Source organism: Trichoderma evansii (genome assembly GCF_050947405.1).
Source record: "Trichoderma evansii strain SZMC 28006 chromosome Unknown GGI43scaffold_19, whole genome shotgun sequence".
Lineage (NCBI taxonomy): Eukaryota > Fungi > Ascomycota > Sordariomycetes > Hypocreales > Hypocreaceae > Trichoderma > Trichoderma evansii.
The window spans coordinates 398887-420626 of record NW_028145187.1 but is presented as its reverse complement, the minus strand read 5'-3'; the positions used below and the strand labels follow the sequence as shown (position 1 = coordinate 420626).

At 44.0% G+C, this 21740-nt stretch overlaps 9 protein-coding genes across 9 annotated transcripts; 6 read left to right on the top strand and 3 right to left on the bottom strand.

The window, feature by feature from the left end:
- Positions 1 to 1061: 1061 nt before the first annotated feature.
- Positions 1062 to 2868, top strand: GGI43DRAFT_429321 (FAD-dependent oxidoreductase; the record flags this gene model as incomplete). The annotated part of the gene is made up of 1 exon (XM_083209095.1): positions 1062 to 2868. Exon 1 carries the CDS (start codon positions 1093 to 1095, stop codon positions 2866 to 2868), a length of 1776 nt encoding a protein of 591 aa, XP_083057882.1. The 5' UTR covers positions 1062 to 1092.
- A 990-nt stretch (positions 2869 to 3858) lies between these two features.
- Positions 3859 to 5517, top strand: GGI43DRAFT_386396 (uncharacterized protein; the record flags this gene model as incomplete). Its single annotated transcript, XM_083203788.1, has 4 exons — positions 3859 to 4222; positions 4282 to 4565; positions 4619 to 4743; positions 4797 to 5517. The coding sequence occupies 4 exons, from the start codon at positions 3859 to 3861 to the stop codon at positions 5515 to 5517; spliced, it is 1494 nt and encodes a 497-aa protein (XP_083057881.1).
- An 830-nt stretch (positions 5518 to 6347) lies between these two features.
- On the top strand, positions 6348 to 8164 carry GGI43DRAFT_424671 (cytochrome P450; the record flags this gene model as incomplete). The annotated part of the gene is made up of 4 exons (XM_083208406.1): positions 6348 to 6516; positions 6570 to 6720; positions 6805 to 8053; positions 8129 to 8164. 4 exons carry the CDS (start codon positions 6348 to 6350, stop codon positions 8162 to 8164), a joined length of 1605 nt encoding a protein of 534 aa, XP_083057880.1.
- Positions 8165 to 8435: 271 nt separating this feature from the next.
- Positions 8436 to 9534, bottom strand: GGI43DRAFT_429310 (SDR family oxidoreductase; the record flags this gene model as incomplete). Its single annotated transcript, XM_083209094.1, has 3 exons — positions 8436 to 8626; positions 8694 to 9037; positions 9096 to 9534. 3 exons carry the CDS (start codon positions 9532 to 9534, stop codon positions 8558 to 8560), a joined length of 852 nt encoding a protein of 283 aa, XP_083057879.1. The 3' UTR covers positions 8436 to 8557.
- Positions 9535 to 10037: 503 nt separating this feature from the next.
- Positions 10038 to 11783, top strand: GGI43DRAFT_424669 (uncharacterized protein; the record flags this gene model as incomplete). Its single annotated transcript, XM_083208405.1, has 5 exons — positions 10038 to 10105; positions 10149 to 10950; positions 11031 to 11159; positions 11229 to 11329; positions 11384 to 11783. 5 exons carry the CDS (start codon positions 10038 to 10040, stop codon positions 11781 to 11783), a joined length of 1500 nt encoding a protein of 499 aa, XP_083057878.1.
- A 195-nt stretch (positions 11784 to 11978) lies between these two features.
- On the bottom strand, positions 11979 to 13793 carry GGI43DRAFT_424668 (uncharacterized protein; the record flags this gene model as incomplete). The annotated part of the gene is made up of 4 exons (XM_083208404.1): positions 11979 to 12569; positions 12620 to 12961; positions 13018 to 13667; positions 13730 to 13793. The coding sequence occupies 4 exons, from the start codon at positions 13791 to 13793 to the stop codon at positions 11979 to 11981; spliced, it is 1647 nt and encodes a 548-aa protein (XP_083057877.1).
- Positions 13794 to 15745: 1952 nt separating this feature from the next.
- GGI43DRAFT_412222 (enoyl-CoA hydratase) lies at positions 15746 to 17429 on the top strand. Its single transcript, XM_083206821.1, has one exon. The coding sequence runs from the start codon at positions 16281 to 16283 to the stop codon at positions 17142 to 17144; it is 864 nt and encodes a 287-aa protein (XP_083057876.1). The 5' UTR covers positions 15746 to 16280; the 3' UTR covers positions 17145 to 17429.
- A 116-nt stretch (positions 17430 to 17545) lies between these two features.
- GGI43DRAFT_412221 (ACT domain-containing protein) lies at positions 17546 to 18220 on the top strand. Its single transcript, XM_083206820.1, has one exon. It carries the CDS (start codon positions 17702 to 17704, stop codon positions 18143 to 18145), a length of 444 nt encoding a protein of 147 aa, XP_083057875.1. The 5' UTR covers positions 17546 to 17701; the 3' UTR covers positions 18146 to 18220.
- A 602-nt stretch (positions 18221 to 18822) lies between these two features.
- Positions 18823 to 20839, bottom strand: GGI43DRAFT_424666 (uncharacterized protein; the record flags this gene model as incomplete). The annotated part of the gene is made up of 5 exons (XM_083208403.1): positions 18823 to 19516; positions 19579 to 19687; positions 19762 to 19896; positions 19960 to 20204; positions 20274 to 20839. 5 exons carry the CDS (start codon positions 20837 to 20839, stop codon positions 18823 to 18825), a joined length of 1749 nt encoding a protein of 582 aa, XP_083057874.1.
- Between the last annotated feature and the right edge of the window lie 901 nt (positions 20840 to 21740).

Below are 21740 nucleotides of genomic sequence, written 5' to 3'. Positions count from 1 at the left end.
TAATTGGGCCGTTTGTCGCAACGCGGGCAATTTTGGTTAACTGGATCTTGAAAGATTTTGGACTGGTACGATCTGCGTTGTGGTGCCTGAGGCCTGAACGTGGACTAGCTTGGCGGTACGTACCCGCTCTTAGAAGCACAAATGCCATCCATTATCATGGCGGCCAGAATATTTCACGATTCACTTTGATAGCCTCACATCTACCTGAACGATAATATTTTTATTGAATTAATGAATAATTGGTAGCTACGCCATTAAGCATCCAACTTAGCCAAATGCAACTGCGAAAAATTGTTATCATTGATCTTATTGGCTGCGTAAGATATCTGTGTAAAGGCACCATTCCTTCGGATCTTGGGCACCTTGGAGGGATGGAGTTTTGTGATAAAATGCCTAAGAATAAATCGTGAAAGTTGTTTCTAAATTATTTTAAGTACAGAATACCTGAACCTTTCAATGCAGTCGTACAATTTATGGAAGCATAAAACCCTTTACGGCATTCAAATTACCCCACATCGCAGCTGTACTTAGAAGCGGGAGCAAAATATAGAGCGTATGAAGTACATACACTACATGTACCCAATAGTTCTATCATCGCAATCCCTAATTGCTAAATAGATCGATGCTGGCTATATTTGATCTTTCACCCTATCAAGTGCAGTAAACCACTATTTTCTTATGTTTAATCAGCTAGAGTGAACTGAGCTGAGAGGAGACTATTTACAAAACTATTGGAAAACAGCCTTGGGGGCTACCGAATTGGGCAGCATGCCGTCTCAGCTCCTATACCCATGTACAGCTAGGCCAATTACAGCTCAAAGAACAAATAATTTGTTGATAGATTGGAGTGGCAAAAGTCTGGGCTTGGCTTTGGATTGGTGAAGACGTGTATGATTCAAGTTGAACATCATGTGCCGGGTTACATGTAGCCGCAATAATGTGTTCCGAGGCAGGTCAATCTACTATTTGTTATTTTGTTGCTGTCTTCTTATATAACGGATGACTCTCGAAGATTTTGTGGAGATGATTCCAAATTTATTATTGATGACCATCTGAACAATCTTTCAACTAGTTACAGGGACTTCACTCGCCATGGATGAAGAAATTAAAGACATCATTCAGTTCTTCAAAGATGAAGAAATACCAGTTTACGCAGTTGGCGAATTACCATATGAACGATCGGTAGCAACAGCCAACTTCCTCTATCGATACTCAAGACCCGGCTGTGTTGTGCAGCCTAAGCGGGCTTCACAGGTCCAGGAAATCGTTAGGGAAGCTAAAAGAAGAGAAATACCAATTACGATTAAGAATGGCGGACATTCCTATGCGGGGGCCTCCACCACTGAGAAGGGCATCTCATTAGACTTGTGCCGAATGAACAATGTCAAGCTCGATACCAATTCAATGATTATGACATTGCAGGGCGGTGCATTATGGGGAAATGCGTATAAAGAATTTGTTAATAAGAAACTTAACCGATACGTCATTAACGGTGGGCGATGTCCAACTGTGGGCGTAAGCGGCTTCATTTTAGGAGGTGGCCTTAGCCCGTTTACGAGAAGTTTCGGCATGGGCTGCGACACTGTCAAGGAGATTACAATTGTCACCGCGGATGGGGAAAAAGTCACTGTGAAGGATAGTGGCAATAACGATCCCAAGAAAGATATGCTCTTCTGGGCGCTTTGCGGAGCAGGTGGCGGCAACTTTGGAGTCGTGGTCGAAATGAAGCTGCAAGTCCAGGAGCTCCAATGCGATAAAGTCGTAGCTGGGAGATATACGTGGCTGCCAAATAATAAAGTTCCGGCCCAGATGGAAATCTTTATGGAGACGATGCGAAAGTTTTACACGACTGCTTGGCCAAACCAGCTCACCATTGATAGCTCTTGGCTGTGCGATCTTTCACAGAGCAACATTGGCGTCAGGTTTCTTGTCTACCATAACGGTGACAAAGCCGAATTCGAAAATCTTATTAGAGCAAATATCACCGACAAAGATTTATCGGAGCCACTCATAAAACGATCCTTGGAAGAGCCGTCTTCTCTATTCCTTCATGAGACGCTGGTTGCTCAGTGGTCAGAAGAGACTGAGAAAGCTTTCCCTGAAAACCCATCTTACATGATTTATTCTTCATTTGTCTTTAAAAATAATGCAGACGATATAAAAGCCATTACGGACATCATCAGAAAAAATATGACTACATTCAAGGAAGATTTTGATGGAGAGCGTGGCCTGTTGCAAGTGACGTGGATACATGCGGGCGGCGAAGCAGCTTCCAAAGAACCATCAGCCACGGCATACCACTGGCGCGATTGTGTTTATCACACATATATCATGGTGCAATGGTATGAAAAGTTTTTGGAACAAGATATGTGGAATTTCCTCGATGCTTTTAAGAGACAGCTGAGGCCATACTCTATCAATGGGCAGGCAGCGTTCATCAATTTTCCGGATGGAAGATTGGCATCAGATATTCACGAGCAAGCATATTATGGAGAAAATCGCCATGAATTACAGCAAGTCAAGAAAATTTGGGATAAGGATGATTTCTTCCACTGGGATCAAGGTGTGCGTCACCCAGCCGGGGAAATGAAAACCGAGAACAGTGCCGCATTGCCGCCTACATTAGAGGAATCACTAGTTACTGAATCACTGGCAAGTGATATCGCTGACGAAAAGGAATTTTATGCCTCTGAGATAACATCTAATATGGTGATGTCAAGCAATGAAGATATCCCAGATAATGGGTACATGAGGGAGGAGCCACCGCTGGCAAACGAGTTGGCATCAAGGCAGTGGGAGACTGTTACACTTCCTTCGAAGAAGATATTTGAGAGAGGCATCTACAACTTGAATGATTTGGGATTCTAGCACACTGAAAGTTTTTAGGCGGACGAGGTAGCCAAGACAACTATATAAATATAGTAAATGCAGAATGAAAAGCCGTGAGAGGTAGTGTATTAGCATATAGTATAGTTCTCTGCTTAATGCGGCATTGATGTTTATTGATTGTAACGAAGGCATGAGGATACAAAGCTGATGCCATTGCTCAATTATTTTGAGACAGAAGTCATTATAGTCAACTGATTGCGGTTGACTATAACATCTTCCGTCTCAAAATACAGTGCGGAAGATCACTGCTATCAGCCCTTATGATCGTTAAAATACAAATAGGTATGGTCTTGGCTAGAAGAATTTTGATCGGTACCAGTTGGTAATGTCTCCCTCTATTGCCATCCTAGAGATAGCAAGTTGTCGTACAGAGTATTAGGTTCCATTGCTCTTCAGTCGACTATTACACCTTTCTGCTGGTTGACCCGCTAATAACTGGCACCTATAGCTCCATGCGTAAAGTCTCTTGTGGGTTAGGTATTTGCAATCAGCTAAGCTTGTAACCACATACTAAAAATACATGCACTTATATTGCGCCCAGTTTTAGAGTTAAAAATTAAGAACAAAACAGCTAAATATGTACCAGCTCAAAGGATTATGGCAGTGATAGACAGCGAAATTATAAACTTACATGTACCAGTTAAGGTTTATAAGCCCGGCTTAACAGGAACAAGCCTCTCTCGGGATATAACTTCATGTCCTTGCGTAGGAAACATCACTGTTGCTTACTCTCGTTTTATTAATCTAGCAGCACTGTGTGCTACACCACTGTCCGAAACACGGCCCGCATTAGTCATCCATTCTTGGGCTTCTAATGGTTTGAACCTGCATCTATGAAGTAAGCTTCGGAATTCGCTATAAACATGCTTATATGGGCACATATGACTGGGTGCCATTTTATACAGCCTTGCACTCTTCACCGACTTTGCCATCATTGATGCCAAGCTACGCCGTTTTCGTGACTAGAAAATGCGCACAACCCTGCGCAGGTCCTGCAACGCATGCGCAAAAGCGAAGCTAGGCTGTGATCTCCGAGTTCCGCAGTGCTCTCGATGTGCCAAGAGGAAGTCTAAGTGCGTGTATGCGAACTCGCCTCTAAACTCGCCCTTGGATGCGCAGGTGACATCTACAGAGACTGTGGGATACAACTCATCAGCTACTAAGAATGAGAAGGATGCGTTGTCTGTAGTGGTGCAGGAGAGGGAGTTAATATCGCGACATTCGGAAAACCCGGGATTGTTAATAAATCCGGGGACAGCATCTTTTGACCCTTTTGACTCATATCCATCGACAAGACTCCCTCGGTTACATGTTCAACGCCTCATTCACCGGTGTAAGTCTTTCTCTGCTACGAACGGCGAATCTGCCCTATTCATGCACTGACATTTCTAGTTCTTTCTAGCATTGCGTTCCAATACTATCCCTTGGATCTCAATATAGAGTCAAATCCTTTCATTGTTTCATGGTGGCCTCTTGCCCTTGCTGATCAGGCGCTATTTCACGTCTCATTACAGACGGCCTCTCTTTATGAGGAGTTACAGGCGCAAAAGGGATTTCCAATCTCCGACCTTCTCATGGTTGACTCGATTGCTCTGGTGAGAAGAAGAATTGAAGATTCATCACTAGCGTTTCAAGATGAGACTATAGATTCTGTGGTGACCTTGGCGGCTATTGAAGTATGATCTCACATCTCAGTTGTGGATTAGTTTACTAACAAAGAAATGAACAGCATGGCAAGGGAAACATTGAAGCCAGTAAAACGCATATTGATGGAGTCAAAAGGATGGTTACTTTCAGGGGTGGAATAGACGAAGTAAAGCGCAAAAGTCCGCTTACAGCGCGAATGGTGTCATGGTGAGTGTTGGAGATATTAAAAGCGAAATTGGTTACTAAAAAGTTTCACGCAGGGTATCTATGTTGGTCATGGGAACTCCTCAATTCCCGGCCAAGGATGACTTTGGTCATGGAGATGGCATCAGTCCAATACCGCAGTGGCAGCTGGTCTCTGCCGACGGAGAAACCCCGCATGGGATCTTTGATGATCTAAACATAAACCCGGCCCTGGGCAGCATCTTATCACGTCTAAAGACCATCTTTGAGGACCCACGGTATTCAAATCTCACAAATACAGCACTGCACGATCTGACATGTTATGTCATACACAGACTACTGCTGCTGCCTCCACTCATAGATGAGAACCCATTGCAGTCCGCTTCTTCTGAGTGCCTCCGATATGCGGCTGCACTCTATATGCTAATCATACACGGCACCACGTACTACTCCCACGCTGGCCTGGCGCATATCATAATTTTCCAACTACGGTACCATTTAACCGTCTTAGCTGGAACTAGCCACATGAATGAGCCACACATAGTCTGGGCTCTTTCTGTTGGCTTGGTGTCGACAATTGGGGGCGAGGGCCATCAGTGGTTCCTAGATCAAGTCTGTGTAGGTGCGGAAACTCTCGACTTGAACATTTGGGAAGATGTTCTTATGCGGCTGCAGAGCATCCTTTGGATAAGAATGCCGCAGGAGGAACTTTTCCACCAGACATGGAATGAAGTATTTGAGGTTGTTGCGAAACGCAGGCAGCAAGTTCCTTTGTTTCCATCACAATCACCCAACTAGGCAATAGACCTTTCTCAATACCCAGGACCGCCGGCGCATCAAGACTGCGCCGAAGAGGCCCTTTATACCACCGTTTGCTTTGTATATAAATATATTTTATCTGATGAATGGTAAGACCATGTCTACAACCCCTGCGGCTGTGAGCAGCGTTTTAATGATGCGGAGAATCTGGCCTAGAGAAAATTAAATCATGATCATTCCCGTTGCCATGGTCCTCATCCGAGAACAGTCGCATGTTTTCAGAGCAAACATGCAATGAAATAGTGGGCTCTTCTCGATGCTAATGATGACAGGCCAATCGAAACTCTGCCCTGAGCCAGGATAATGCGAAAAGTCCGCTGGGCTGCCCCATGCTGAGGCTCACAAATTCGGGGTCTAGAACTAATCAGGACTAGACTCCGAATTGTCTTAATCGCGATGGTAATTCGGAGCAATCAGGCCTCATTGTCTGGCATACCAACGCAATGATATTCCGGGTCGGGACACCATTTGTTTTCGGAGTCTAGCACGTAATCGGTTACTAAATGCTGGGAGATAGAGTCAGATTGATGAATCTACAATATACGAATACGAGGCGTCTCAGATAATTCGTAGATGTTGAACGAATGCGCAGCCAACTGCTTGGATATTCGCAGCGAATCTGGCCACTTTCCACTTTGGTTAAAATTGGCTGCAGTAGGCTAATTACCCAGTGTATGTTTGTTAAGGCAGAGTATGTTAGTTGCTCGTATATATATAACACAGTTGCCTCTCCTTCAAATTCTTTCCCATATAGACCCATTCGTATATCCTCTGCAAGACACGATCTTGTAGTTGTCTCCAATATCGCCATGGCCACTATTTTCGAAAGTGGCATTCCAGCCACTGTCGAATTTATAACGAATGGTACTCAGTATGGCGTTCCAAGCCGAGCGAGTGGTGTCCTATCAGCATATCTTCCTGATTCGAACTGGAAGATAGCCGTCACGGCTTTATTGGTTTTAATCGCATACGATCAGTGTATGTCATCGAAACTGTCTCAAGAGTTACTATAACTGCTAACACAATAATAGTTTTATATATAAAACAGAAAGGCTCAATAGCTGGGCCCATGTTCAAGATTCCGCTCATGGGACCATTCTTCCAAGCAATCTACCCAAAATTCGATGCCTATCTTAAACAGTTCGCCAGTGGCCCCCTTAGTTGCGTATCTGTATTCCACAAGTATGTATTTCGCATCTTCTTGCAACAGTAGTTGGAGATACTCTTTTGTGTTGTTTGATAGACGTTGGACTAACCTCTTTATAGGTTTGTCGTCTTAGCTTCGGACCGCGATATCGCGCACAAAGTCTTCAAATCTCCAACGTTTACGAGACCATGCCTTGTTCCAATGGCGATAGAAATAATGCGTCCTACAGCATGGGTCTTCCTCAATGGAAAAGCACACGCTGAGTTCCGCAGAGGATTGACTGGCCTATTCACAAACAAAGCTTTGAGCAGGTATCTGCCAGTTCAAGAAAAAGTCTACGGAGACTATTTCAAAAAGTTCGTTCAAGCTAGCAAAGAGAACAAGGGAAAACCATCCGTGTTTATGGGTTGGTTCAGAGAGATCAACTGCGCATTGTCTTGTCGGACATTCTTTGGAGATTACATCTCCCAAGAGGCAGTCAAGAGGATTGCAGATGACTTCTATCTTGTTACCGATGCTCTCGACCTTGTCAACGTCCCGCTATCCATCTATATCCCATTCACCAAGTGCTGGCGAGGAAAGCGTACAGCAGATGCCGTACTGGCAGAATTTACAAAGGCTGCTGCTGCATGCAAGGCCAACATGGCCTCAGGTGTCAGACCTACATGCATTGTTGACCAATGGGTTGAACACATGTATGAATCCACAAAATACAACGAAGCACTCGCTGCGGGTATTGAGGGGCTCGAGAAACCGACCAATCTTATTCGCGAATTCACACCAGAAGAGATTGCCCAAACACTATTCACATTCCTCTTTGCTTCTCAAGATGCATCTAGCAGTGCTACCACATGGCTGTTCCAGATTTTGGCTCAGAGACCTGATGTTTTGGACCGCCTACGAGAAGAGAACCTGGCTGTTCGAGGTGGCGACAGAAACCGACCGTTCGAACTTAATATGTTTGAGTCGATGACTTACACCCACGCCGTGGTCAAAGAAGTTCTCCGCTACCGCCCGCCAGTTATCTTTGTGCCTTATCTCGCCACCAAGGCGTTTCCGGTTACGCCAAACTACACAGTTCCCAAGAACGCCATGATTGTCCCAACTTGCTACCCGGCTCTTCACGATCCAGTAGCCTACCCAAACCCTGATGTATTTGACCCAGAACGGTGGATCACAGGCGATGCTGAGACAAAGACGAAGAATTGGCTGGTATTCGGTGCTGGCGCACATGACTGTATTGCACGAAGATATGTGCCTCTTACTCTTGCCCACATGATTGGAAAGGCTTCATTAGAAATTGATTGGGTACATCACGCAACAAGCCGCTCGGAAGAAATCCGAGTTTTTGCTACCTTGTTTCCTATGGTATGTTGAATATTCATGAACACTAGCCTCGTGGACCTGGTTCTTTACTGGACGTATGGCTAACTAGATGTGCAGGATGAATGTCCACTTGTCTTTACAGAGCGAAAATAAGTTTCAATTTCAACACTAAAATGGTGATTAATTAATGATATCTACGGATAGAGAGCGTTAAATGCTCAGATAAATAAGGGAAGGGAGTTTTGTTAACAAGATGAAGTAGTAATAAATACTATTTATAATGAAATGAATCTCTATTATTATTTAAAGATAGCTGTCTAGCTGTTGTGCTTCTTGAATGTAACAAAAGAAATAAAATTGTGTACGTACTATACATGAATAAAAAACTATCTACTGACTTTATATCAAAGTTGAGCTGAAAACAAAAACAAAGCTCCATGGATGCAAATATGTTACAAGTATCAGATTGAAAAGGAAGCTATCAAATGAAAAAGCAGTTAGAAACAACAAATATTGGAATCTCGAAGACCATCGCGGCTGTTGAAGTTAAGCAGTCTTGGCATGCTCTTGCTCCAGCTTCTTGGCAAATGGTTTTATACTTTGCACGAGTTTATCCTATAATATCGTTCATTGTTAGTACTGACAAAAGAGTGAGTTTCCCATGTTGTGAAAGAATACTTACAATAGCACCTTGAGGCATCAACCACAAACCGAAGCGAGCAATACTAGCGCCGCCACCGACCCATTGCTTGCCATTGGCTCCCTTTTCGACTCGTGATAAAATATCCTGGGCAAATGCGTCCGGCTTCATGCCATAGGGATTGTCCTCCGGGTTTTCTTCAATGATGTCTTTGATGGGCTTGTAGAAAGAATCTTCAGGGAAGATGAGGGTTTGCATGTTGACGAAGAAATTTGTTGCAATACCGCCGGTAACGAGAGTCATGACGCGAACTCCAAGAGGTGCCATTTCGATACGCCAGGTCTCACCTCCATGAATCAGGGCTGCTTTGCCGGCGTTATAAATGCCTATTAAAATTAGTTTAGTGTTGCAAGGGGCGAAGCTGAAATAGTTCCATATACGTACTGGAGAAAGGAAAGGGGAAGACGCCGCCCACAGAGGAATTATTAACCACGCAACCCTTAGCTGTGACCAGCATTGGGCCAAAGGCTTGCATCATAGCCAGAGCTCCGAAAAAGTTGAGATCGAATGATTTCTTGGCGTCCTCAAGTGATGTGTCGAGGGCTGGCATATTTAGCCCAAGCCCAGCGTTGTTGATGAGAACATCGAGCTTATTTGTTTCCTTTTTGACTTCTTCAAGTGCCGATGCGATCGATTCTGCGGATGTCACATCGAGTGCGAGAACAGTGACATTGGATGCTTCATGGAGAGTTTGTGGTACCTTTGAAGGTGAACGTGCTGTTGCAAAGACATGATAGCCCTTGTTCTTAAAGGCTTCAGCGAATGCGGCGCCAACTCCACCGGCGGAGCAGCCTGTAATGAGACAAGTCTTCCGGAAAGCCATTGTTTAGTAGAATAAGTTGTTCCGACTTAAAACTTGTAGAATAGAATTGGTGGATTAGATTTATAAGATATAGACGAAAGAATGCTTCTGACTACTCATAGGGCTATACTTGCTTCTTTATATCTTTTTTTCTACTCTTGATACAATTCAAGCTTCCGCTTTCGACGTCCCATTGCCTATCTCAGCGCATTCTTAGCATAGGCCGGCCCCGCCACTACTTCATGCTCCAAGTCAGATTATGGCTGCCGATGATCTTATCTACTTCGCTATGATTGGCTGCAAACTCCGGCAGCGATAGCTTATTGGCTTACAACTCCGGAGACGCTTCAGAAATCTAGCTGGCTTAGCTAAAGGGGTCAGTAAAGCAGCCCCAATCTCCGTCGCTTTTTGCATTTCTATTATTTATTTCAATATCCATTGCCTGAATTGCTAGATATTCCGAACTTCCGGATGCCTAATACCCGAGCCAAATCGTGCGACAACTGCCGCGTGGCCAAATCGCGATGTTCCTTGTCGTCTCCGTGTTCGAGGTGCGCAAAGCGCTTCCTCCAGTGCCACTATCCGCACAGCCGTATCCGCAATTCAGGTAATCAGCAGCGCAGGAAGGATTTCAGGCCAATATTGCCTGTTGCAACTGCTCCGATAGCCATTGATAAGATTCTAAACAATGGGAATCTACATACGGACAACTCAATTTCTATCGCAGAGATCTCAGATGCTGTAGCAACAGAACCAGTAAACTACTTTGTTGGCTCTGATACAAACTTGGGAGAAAACGCATTTGATGATATGGCTACATTGATCGATACTGGTACTAAAATGCCAGACCTAGCTATCTACCAAAGCGATACATTTTCAGCTTTTGATGTCTCTGTAACAACGGCTTTTCCTCACGAGATAACTCCATCCCCGGATAAACAGGGAGATTCCGATAACAGCTCTGTATCCCAATACTTTGTTGATCCGTTGTCAACATCGGATCCCTTCTATTTTCCATATTCTATGTTAAGCTTTGAACTCAGCACCGCATCCTCCTCTACGCCAGCCAGCATCAATTTCAACAGCTCGGATTTTCTGATGACGCCGATGGATTCCATTGATACCTCGGGCAAGCCCCCTCTTTCGATGCGCGAGAGATCATTCCAGCAAGGATCCTTGACAGCCAAGATGATATTAAGCCAACTGGTCGATTATACTCGCCGGTTTGCAGAGGGCAGAATCCTGCCACCTTTCATACACCCTCCATGTTTCCTCAGTCAAAACGACGAATGCCCTCCGGAGGCGCCCCATAGCTGCTTGCCTCAATCTCTGGCTATTTGCAGGAATCTAACCCAAATGTTTTATTCTCGGACGTCAGAAAGCGGTTCTTTTATTTGGCGACAGATATATACCCACGTACGCGAGATGCGCTCAGAGGTAAGTTAACCAATTATGATGATCAAAGTACTTTCCTTGGAGACGTAACAAGAAGAAATACTTATGAATTACTTTAACAGTATGTAAATTATGATACAGAAAGCATGCTGCAGGCTTTACAAACGACTTTAATTTATGGCCTATTATGTTCACAGTCTACAGAATCTGTACCAAGTGAGGATATAGACTGGCTAATTTCAACAACAGAGGTACAGTCTGAGTCACAACTAAACGTTGCATCGCATGACCATCGTACTTACTTTGTTGTACTTGAACAGATTTTTGCTCGTCGACTATACAGCATCAGCTCATACGACCGAGGATTAGACTACGCATCCTTGCATCGTAGCAAATGGGCCATTGTGGAGAGCCAAAGAAGGTACACGATTCAAGCATGACCTATCCTTTGTCTTTACTAATAACATTTACTCAGAATCGCCTGTCTTATGTACTTGATCGACTTGTTACTCCATATAAGGGGACAAACTCCTTCAAAGGGGAGATGCCCGGAGTTTGTCCATCTGCCTTTGCCTTGTACCCGAGAACTTTGGCAGCTGATATCCGATAGAGACTGGAAGAAAAGATATAACGAGGAGAATAATTCTAAAATAATGAAGGGAAATCGAGGCCTGACAATGGGAAACTTATTTTTACTGAGGCAGTCGTTGTCTCGTGGCGAAAACTTTCTCAAGACGGCAAAGGCTGACCTTGCTAAAGAATTGGCCGAATGGGTTGAGAAAGTGGATGATTTATCCATGCTTTTGTGGATGGCGGTTACGCTTGAAGGAGATGGACAAGCCAAGATGCTGCAAGGAACATTGGCGATGGAATGAGAGCGAAACCAAGCGGTTCTAGAAGCTGCAATTTGGGAATGGGATGGACATTTTATTCTCTGTATATAAACTCGATATGTTATTGCTGCACTAATGCTCATGACATCATTTATCCTAGAATTATATTATAGACTATCAATTAGATTAGCTCTAGCTGCTGTAACCTTCAGACATCCTGACTTAAATATCATTTGGCTACAAGGGCCTGAGACTTTTTTGGTGTTCGTATATGACATATGACTGATGACGTGACCAAAACCATTCGAATCTCCCACCGAAAGAGAGCTCGAGGACTGCCTCAAAGTTCAATTCAGAGCTGCACGGAGTGGTAGTGATCGTTGCGACATAAGGGTGCAAATCAGTCCTTCTCTTGAATCCTAAAAACCACGATGTAGAGTTTTCCAGGTCTATTGACGGACATAAACAGTCCAATCGCACTTGACCAACACTTTCTCGATGGCCGTTCGAGAAATGCAAGAGCATACCCGAGTAGCCTGGTTGATTAAAAAATTTACAAGGAGTAACTCTCACTAAACCAGTCAAGTCGTGGTCTGAGTAGAAAAAGTCTTCTATGACGGTAGGAACCGAACCTTCCGACGGCTTGGGAGTAGGAAAAGGAGATTTTGGGGGCTCAGGCTCGTCGCTCTCAAACGCCAACGCGCTCATTTCAACTCCTGAACAGTCGAAGAAAATTTGTCCCTGGCTTGGCCTGTCGACCAGAGACCAGTTCAAATGGTAGCCAGTATAGATACCGGCGATGAAGACTCGCCCTGTGCTTGTTTTTATCTAGATAATCATCTCAGTGTAACTTCTTTCAAATGCGTATATGAACCTACCCCTAGAGCTTTCTCTCGACGGTTTACACTCCGACGCATCCAAATCTCTGTGATGACCTCACCGGGATCAACTGGCATATGTAACCAAGATTTATAGGGGCTGAACTGGTACCGGATTTTATCTTCATCGCTCCGGTGAACGTGAATGGTGACTAATCCGCATTCCCAAAGAATCGAATAACCAACGATTAAACGGTGGTTGCAAAGGAGCGTTGCCATCCGAGCCGGAGGTTTGGGTGCAACGCTGAGAGAAACATACTCAAACCGGACATTGTTGGATTTCAGGACACTCCATGCTGTAGTATCCTTATCCACGTTCAGTAGCTGACGAAGTTTAATGCCCTATTGAGATGGTTAGATTAAGGTTGATTGTAAGCACAAAGTAAGAGATGGCACACATCTGATAATCCGCTTATACTCAAATATTTTCCTTCGACATGAGCTGTGCGCCACCATATCCCTTCAGTCTCATCAATATTTGGTGGATTGCAAGAGCTGGAAAATAGTAATTTCGTGATACCGAAGTGGTTTTCTCTCACAAATATGTTGGCAAAATGCTCTCCCGTAGGTTGGAATATCAGTTCCCAGTCATCACCACTGGGAGTATTGGAGAACGCTGCGACATATCGGGTACCCTCAAAGTCGATATATTTACACCATATGGCCTTTGATATGTTGGCATGACAGGCAGGCTCTGGTGCAGGTGCCCATGACCTCTGTAGGTTTGCCGTTGCAAAGTGCGATAATAGATCCTCTGCAACGATGCTCCAAAGCTCCAATGGCAGATTTGATTTCAAATATGCGAAATGTGTTAACAGCTCTGTACTTAAAAGAGACCTAAGTTTGCGACGGCGGATTTCCATTTGCCGTGAACTAGGTATGTAAGCATATCTCATCGCTTCCGCGATACTCGCAAGGCGTTGTTGGCTTGGTAGAGGTATCATATCTAGACAATGCCGATGACAAGTTTTTAAGAATGAGAGCTCCCAGAGAGTATGGAAATATGAATAGCTAGGGGAGTTCATTAGTCGGCTGAATTTCGTTTCTTCTTTGTCTCGTAGCAATAAAGTCAGCCCCTGTGACTACCTGATATAAAGTGCTGAGGCTAACCTGTGATAGCATCTTCCTGCGAAATTTCAAATTGACAGAGAGAGCATGGCTGTGCATCGGCCATGGTGAAGTCTGTTCAAAGATGCGTGATGTAATGAAGTGAATAGCAGCCTTAGAGAGCGTGTATGATGCTGTAATACGAGATTAAAAGGTGATTAAAGAAGAGATAGATGCAAATGGTGGCTATTGCACACATAATATATGCAGACGAGATTGTGCGACAACTACAGAATACCTTAAGGTTTATATAGTTCATACATATGGATGAAGTCATTGCGAGATACGACACGTGACCCGCCTCTTCCCCCAACTGCCACATTCTGGATCCAAGGATCTCCGAGGAGGGAAATCGGCTCTTCTGGAACATATCTCTTAAGAATGGTCAATTTGCGGGAGACGAATCATCGGCATCAACATAAAAAAATCCCTGTCGATCCTATTATTAGACTAAAACAAGACAGTCACTTGATGACCGTGTTCTAGATCTCCGGATAACCTCACCCAAAGACGGCAGCTGAATGTCCCTGCCTATGACGCAAGGGATAGATGGTTGGGTTTGTATTAGTCGAGAAATTTATTATCGTGGGAAAAGCCTTGGTTTTAGAGTGAGAGTGAAATGATCGTGTATTTTAGTTTGAGCCATGTCAAAGATGCTTTGTCTATGTCCTGCAACATTTCGAAAGGACGTTCTCTCTTTTCCGGAAAAGCCAATACCAGTGCCTGATCAGGTAGCCACACTCCCTACCTAATATGAGCCCGCTAAGCTAATACAATACCCAATGGACTCGATCCAGGTGTCATATCGTGAGGTGGCAGGTGCGGGGAATATGTGACTTGTAAAAGTATATTGGCGCGAATAGGCTACCCGAGCAAGTGCAGTAGTGACTTTAGCAAGCTATTTGGCTACTAATCTGCATCTGCCATCTCAGCTCACCTGATACACTCGGTGAGGGGACGCCTAACATGCATATAAAGGTTATAAACTCCCGTCTTTGTTACCCTACACCAATAGCTTAAAAGCAGTTGGACTTTTGGTTGGCTGCATATTTGGATATGCTGCTACAAATCTCATCTATATAATGGTATTGATCTCGTGATACGAATTATCTTAGCAGGCGTAGCTTATCAATGCTTTCTTATAAAGACCGCTCCCATTTGGCGGTTAGAATATATATTCCTAAGAGATTTGCATTTCAAACTACACGTAGGTTCACAGGAGGCTACTGTGGCAATTGAGACTGGTGATAATTTGGCTATCTATCCTATGGACAAGCTGCTAGCTGTATAATGATAGCATGGTATAGTACTGATAGAACTCATCCCGAAAAAAAGTAAGTTATTCATGTGATAATTCAATACAGTAGTTATGCAATATAATACAACTCTGCATTACTTACACAACGACGTGTACATCAGAAGGAAGAATAAGGTAGGCTTGAAAGATATAGCAAGCAGCGCTGTATTATAGCGAACGACAAGCCATTAATATTATATGCACAGAGGCACATATAGCGCGGTAAGTACGTGTATAATGCTACATATACTCTGTATATTGCGGCGAGCCTCATCTTATACTTGCTGAAATTAGCGCTGCGTATCTGGCCAACTCTTTAACATGTAACTGCATAGCCTGTGTTAACTCGCCACTCAGTTTGGCCGTAGTCGCATGCAGTATTAATGGAGAAAACTTGTATAATCACATTAAAATATGACTCTTTCCCATTATATTTTCCTATTAACCATTCATCTTTAGAGTCTTTAGAGTCTTTAATTTCAGTTTCGAAGAGGCTGATAAGAGACGGGTAAACAGAGAGGACTATAGAAGTAATTAATATTCCTAGGCCAATTGATCGTTTGAATAAGCTTGCTGTAGCTTTAGCACCCCCGCGTTTCTCTTGCGGGGCTATGCGGCCTAAATAGCCTCTTGCTTATAGCGCCTAGTTCAGTGTCATATGCCAATAAGATGAACGTGGAGTGTCCCTCGTACTATAGTTTCAACTATTTTGATCAATCGAACAAAAATTTAAATGGAAGCTCAATCTTTTTAATAATACTATTTTATTTATGGGCTTTTAGACGCAATAGCACCCACAGAAGAATACCCTCCAAGATCGGATTTTGTATACTGTTTCGGGCAAGGCATTTTGTTTTAGCTACATGCAAGCGTATCAATTCATTGCCAATTCGAGTTCTACCGAGGCATTTCACATGGTTGAAGTCTAATAAAAATGACTAAACCGTTGTATTCGCCAACTATGCAATTTTAGCTCTGAATTTACTATGAAAAAGGGAGGAAACCCCGGCTTTTTACGGCATTGCGGCAGTTGGAGCAACACTTTATCTTAACCGTCAGCAGCCTTTTCTCCGCACCGAACTCTACTCAGAGAAATGATCTGTAGATTGCGCCTTTGCCTCGGATGAGCGGAGCAAATGCCATTTATATAAGCTTATGGGAAGCAGAACAGAAGTTACTCTCATACATATGCATATGTTTTTGCATATTCGTGTATATTAATCACAAATAATCTCCAACATACGTTAGAGTCCTACAATGGCGCCGCCAACCAGAGACGAGAATGCGTTTGTGCAGGTTACTAAGACTGCTGACGGCATCACTACCATCACCATTAACAGACATCACCGCAGAAATGCAGTTGACGGCCCTACTGCACGAAAACTGACGGAGGCTTTTATTGATTTCGAAGACGATGTCAGCCAAAAAGTTTGCGTCTTTCACGGCGCCCATGGATCCTTCTGCGCCGGCTTCGATTTACACGAGGTGGCCAAGTGGAATGGTCCGGGAGATATGGACTACATGGGCCCAATCGTTGATGGAGGTCATACCGTGACCGGTGGCCGCCAAATTGGGCCTATCGGCCCCTCTAGGCTCCAGATTAAAAAGCCTGTCATCTGTGCAGTAGCAGGATATGCCGTTGCAGGAGGCATGGAGTTGTCTCTCATTGGCGATATTCGCGTTGTTGAAGAGGATGCTGTTTTTGGCATCTTTTGTCGACGCTTCGGTGTCCCGCTCATCGATGGCGGCACAGTTCGACTACAGGCAATCGTTGGTCTCGGCCGTGCCTTGGATCTGATCCTCACCGGCAGACCCGTTGGCGCTCAAGAGGCTCTCCAGATGGGCCTTGCAAACCGCATTGTTCCCAAGGGACAATCTTTGGAGGAAGCTACAAAGATTGCTAGACAGCTGCTTGGCTTCCCTCAGGAGTGCATGAACGTGGACCGATCAAACGCCTACTATTCGGCTTATAACGCGACGTCGTTTGTGGATGCGCTGAGGAATGAGTTTGTCAATGGATCTCAGGTAATTACCACGGAGAGTGTTAAGGGCGCGGCCCAATTCAGTGCCGGAGCTGGGCGACATGGTGTATTTAAAAGCGCAGATAATTCGAACCTTTAGACATCTATACATATATACAATTTCTACCTAGTATTCAGCGAGAATCCATTTCTGACGTCTCATATTAGCTAAGTACATATTTCTCTTGTTAGGAGTAATCCACTCTTCAGCTTACTCTTTGTTCTATGGTTTCTAGAATGTTGAGTAATATGATATGAAGGGTCTATGCTCTAATTACACATCCCAGTATACGGCTCTCAACATATTATTACAAATACTGTACTGTCAAGCGATTCTATCCATTTTGAATATAGATGCGAATAAAAATCTCAACCTAGACCGACGTCCGCCGCTTTCAATTGAGGAATGGAGCATTTTAGCAGGCACTTCCTAACTGTATGCGGTTATACTAGTAAATTTCCATGTACGAATAGGCGCGCCTTACAATTTGCGGAGATTATAGTGCTTATGTAACTTATATAAAAGAACGTACGAAACTTTTGGATTCCATGAATTGCTTCAAACAGCAAATTTAATGGCCTGGCGTTGTCTGCATTTATAACAAATACGGAGAGATACGCAAGTCTATTTCATTATTAAAATTTAACCGAAACACGATGTCTATGCTCGCAAACGACCCTGGCGAGAAGTCGTTAGCTAAGCTCTTGGCTACTCTCACAACCACTCTGCATGACACAACTTTTGTCTTCGCGACTCTTACCGACATATCCAATCTTCCACCGTTACCAGAAACTCAGCTCTTGTTTAAAGAAACAGAGGGAATCACAGTTATCGTCAGCCAGGAATACGCGGAAGCACATAAGATTGACTTCTTCTTCCCTTGCAAAATGATCACGCTGAATGTGACGTCAAGTTTGGAGGCTGTCGGGTTTATGGCGGTGATAGCGACGAAATTGGCGGAAAATAAAATGGGCGTCAATCCAGTTAGCGGCTTTTATCACGATCATTGTTTTGTACCGCTGGGAAGAGAGCAGGAGGCAGTTGAGGTTTTGCATCGCTTGGCAGAGGAATATAAACAAAAGGCGCGGGTAGACAGTTAGGCGTGCTGATCATCTTATGTAGGATATAACTAAAAATACTATCATCTTGAAGAAAGTGATGATATTGAGGCCTCATACCAAACTGTATTCTCATTTTTTTCTTCCTACTGCGTTCTCTTTTCTTTTTTCTATGGCGAAACTGTTTTCTCCGTTGGTATGATCATCGATATTATGATTCGGAGAAGGGCTACAACACGGTGATAAGATAGAGAAGTGGATTTCAATCATTCATTCCAGGGTGTCTTAAGATAGAGAGACAAAACACCAGAAAAGTGCACTGCAAAAAATAAATAAAACCGTTTTTATATGTAAAATAGTGTTCTCGACATTTGTTTCTTTTCTTCTTCTTTTCTTTGGCCTATAATTATGAATTAGCGGGAAGATATAATTAACGGGAAGATATCTCTACAAATGATTATCCGGGATTATATAATAGAGGATACCTTAATTACCATGGTACTTTTAAGATAAATATAACTTTCTCGTGTATGCAATTTCATTATGACCAACTTTACTATCAACCTACAAAACAATAAGAATGCTTTACTATTGCGCCAGTTAAATCCAAACATGTCATGAGTGTCATCGTAATAATAACCTTCGAAGGGTATAAAAAGTGCGGCCAGCCGCATCACGCCAATATGCCACCATATATTTCGTGAAGACCTTTCTATCTTCTAATATTCCACGAACGGCTCGTTTGCAAATAAAAATTCATGCAGCAGCCTCCAGGCGTTTTCATAAACGGGAAGGTTGACAAAGGCACGATTTTGCGACACGCTATGGAAGAAACGCTTCAAGAATGCTTTGTCGGAATGAACATTTCGGGTATTGGCCGCCTGGCCTAAAATCAGAGCACAGCTGAAAGTGATGTGAACGAAAAACCAAAGCCTCTGGAAAGCTCCATTCAAATTAAGAAGCTCCATGTATGTCTGTAAAGCAGATCGGCATCGGTTCAAGTAGTACTCAGTGATGTCGCTGTCTTGTGCTTCATCACCCGTCATGGCGGGCCTATACAAGCAAACCATGACAGAGTCAGAGAAGAGTCGGAATATATAGTGTTGGAGGTAATCATTCTTAGATTGGCATTTGGATAAATCTTGTAGGTGAGGTACCGATCGGGTCTCGATGACGTTGACAACTTTTCGAAAATCAAGAATCGCTTCGTTGGGCAGCCGCTCCCCTGAGAACTTGGCCTGGTTCTGAGAGTGACCGATCTTATTTGCCGTCACAAACAGATGGTGGCAGCTATCGAAAAATGAATAGAATCGAGGCGAGGCAGTTGTCGATGGAATGGATTCAAGGACAGTAATTCCGGACGGTCGATCGTAGCAAAGGGATGAAAGAGTGTCTTGCCAGACTAAAGATCGCCTGCAGATTTTCAAACGTATTAGTCATGAGCCCACAAACAGTTAGATGACAAAGGCTCTTACCATATTGATGATTTGATAACAGCTTCTTCTCTTCTTTTGGTATTGCTGATGGTGTTGGGATCAGGCGTGCAGTGAATCCCAAGAGCTTGGGCAAGTCGTATTGCTAAGCCTATTTTGGCACACCGTATGTAAGAAAATGACTCGTGAAGGCTGTCAAAAAGGAGAATATGCGGGATTACTCACCCAACATCGACCACGACGCCCCTGCATCTCCCTGGTTCCTCAGGTAGTTTACCAGCATTATTAAGGCCTGAACAACCTCTAGATTTGGGTACGAAGTGAAGTTGCATGATCGTAAGCACTGAAAGCCGCAGCATGCTGTAAACTAGTATGAGAATCAAATCCCCCAAAATAATGAATGGGATTACACCAAAGGCTTACCAAAAACCCATGCTTTCGTAATATCAAGCTCTCCTTCTATCGAAGCAAGCTGGGCACCGCATGCCAACATTCCAAACAGCAGCCCAAACCATGAGATTGGATATTCAGGCAGGTGATCTAGTAATGCATGGGGTGGAATATTTCTTCGTCTGTGAAGAAACTCCAGAAGTGAAGTTTCAAAATTTCGTAGATTTATAATCGAGGCTTCGAGATGAAATAGGGATTCTTGGTATAATCGAAAGTGGCTTGAAATTGAAACAGTTAGCTCAAAGTTTATAACGAAACGGCAAGAAATAGATCAGAGTTGAATTTACCTCAAGATAACATCGTCTTCTGGCAAAGCACTGTAGACTTTTTCAATGCCATCACCTGGCATCCACAGATTCGTAAAGGGAAACGTTGTGCTAGAGTCTTGAAGACACAACAGTTCGAATATTACCTTTGGATCCATCGAAAGTTTCAACGGAGGCGAAGAAGGGTCTTTCCCCTTTCCCCCTGCCATTGAGAAAACACTGGGCAGAGACTCTGAGCCTAAATGCACCTTTGTATTGTACGGCAACGCCAGGTCAACAAAAAGCCCCTGAGCCATGGCAGAAGCCGTAGAATTCACATTGGGAGCTCCTGACTGCTGCTGCTCCCTACTATTCGGGCTCTGCTCGGAGGTGGACGGATCCGCACCAGCGAAGGTATTGGTCGTATAGTCGCACAAATCAGGGTGCTCCCGATTGATGCATGTCCCGCATGGCTGATTTAGGTCACACTTGACCTTGCGTCGTCGACACGGATAACAGGCTTTCGCGGTACGGAATCGCCGTCGCCTAAACAGGAGCAGGTCAAAGTCTCCCGCCGGTATGTTTTCTGTTGAGTCGCCTCCAGGCATCTTGACCGAGAGACAACGTGCCAACGAGTTTCGCCTCTGATACATGAAGCTGGAAATATCAAATCGCTTTTGAAGTGGTCGAGTTGAGTTGTTATTTGTTTTGGTTTTTTTTGTCTCCGTTATCTCTTTTTCGAAAACAATTGGTCTTTCTTTACCTCCCTTTTTCTATTCCCTTTTTATATCACATCTTCCGTGAGCACTTCCGAGTCGTGCAACCTTCTCGTATTTCGTATTGTGTCGAGCTGTTTATAAGTCCATGCTGTCGACTATATCCCAACCGAAGGCATCACCACTCAATAAGCTAGCCCCCCCGATCGTTGCTGACAAGGCACACACCGAAGGGGTGTCCTCGCTAGTCTCCACAGATTAACCGAATAGATGAGGACGCAGAAAGCCACATTTCCACTGGTGGGATTTTAACAAGCTAGGCATTCCGAATTGGAGGCGTAATACCGAGCCTCAATCCTCCTCGTGTAGCAGGAAATAGTTTCTAAGCGCGGGTCACGTGAGTACCCCGAAACTTATCACTTCACGGCTGCATGGCTGGCGGGGATCGCCGAAGAACCTTCTATGGTTGCTTGAATTCCTTGTTTTTGGGTGTTTATTCCAGTTTTGAACCTAAGATGTCATCACGTTTATGTAGTTTCCTTTTTTGCCTCCAGTGAAGTTTTTTCTCTTGGTGCTGCAGGGCAGCCGACGGGATCTTCCGGATCTTGCCATCTTTAATGTTTAACTAACTAGAGTTTACTATGTCGATATCTAGGATTTTGGTGTTGTCTCTTGGTTTCCTAGCTTTGCCTTGACTCAAGCTCCCGCAAGCTAGTCAGCCAAACATATTCCCATTCAATCCCCGCGAGTGTGCGAGCGGCCAGAGTTGCATTTTTCTAGCCCTGTAGTGGGT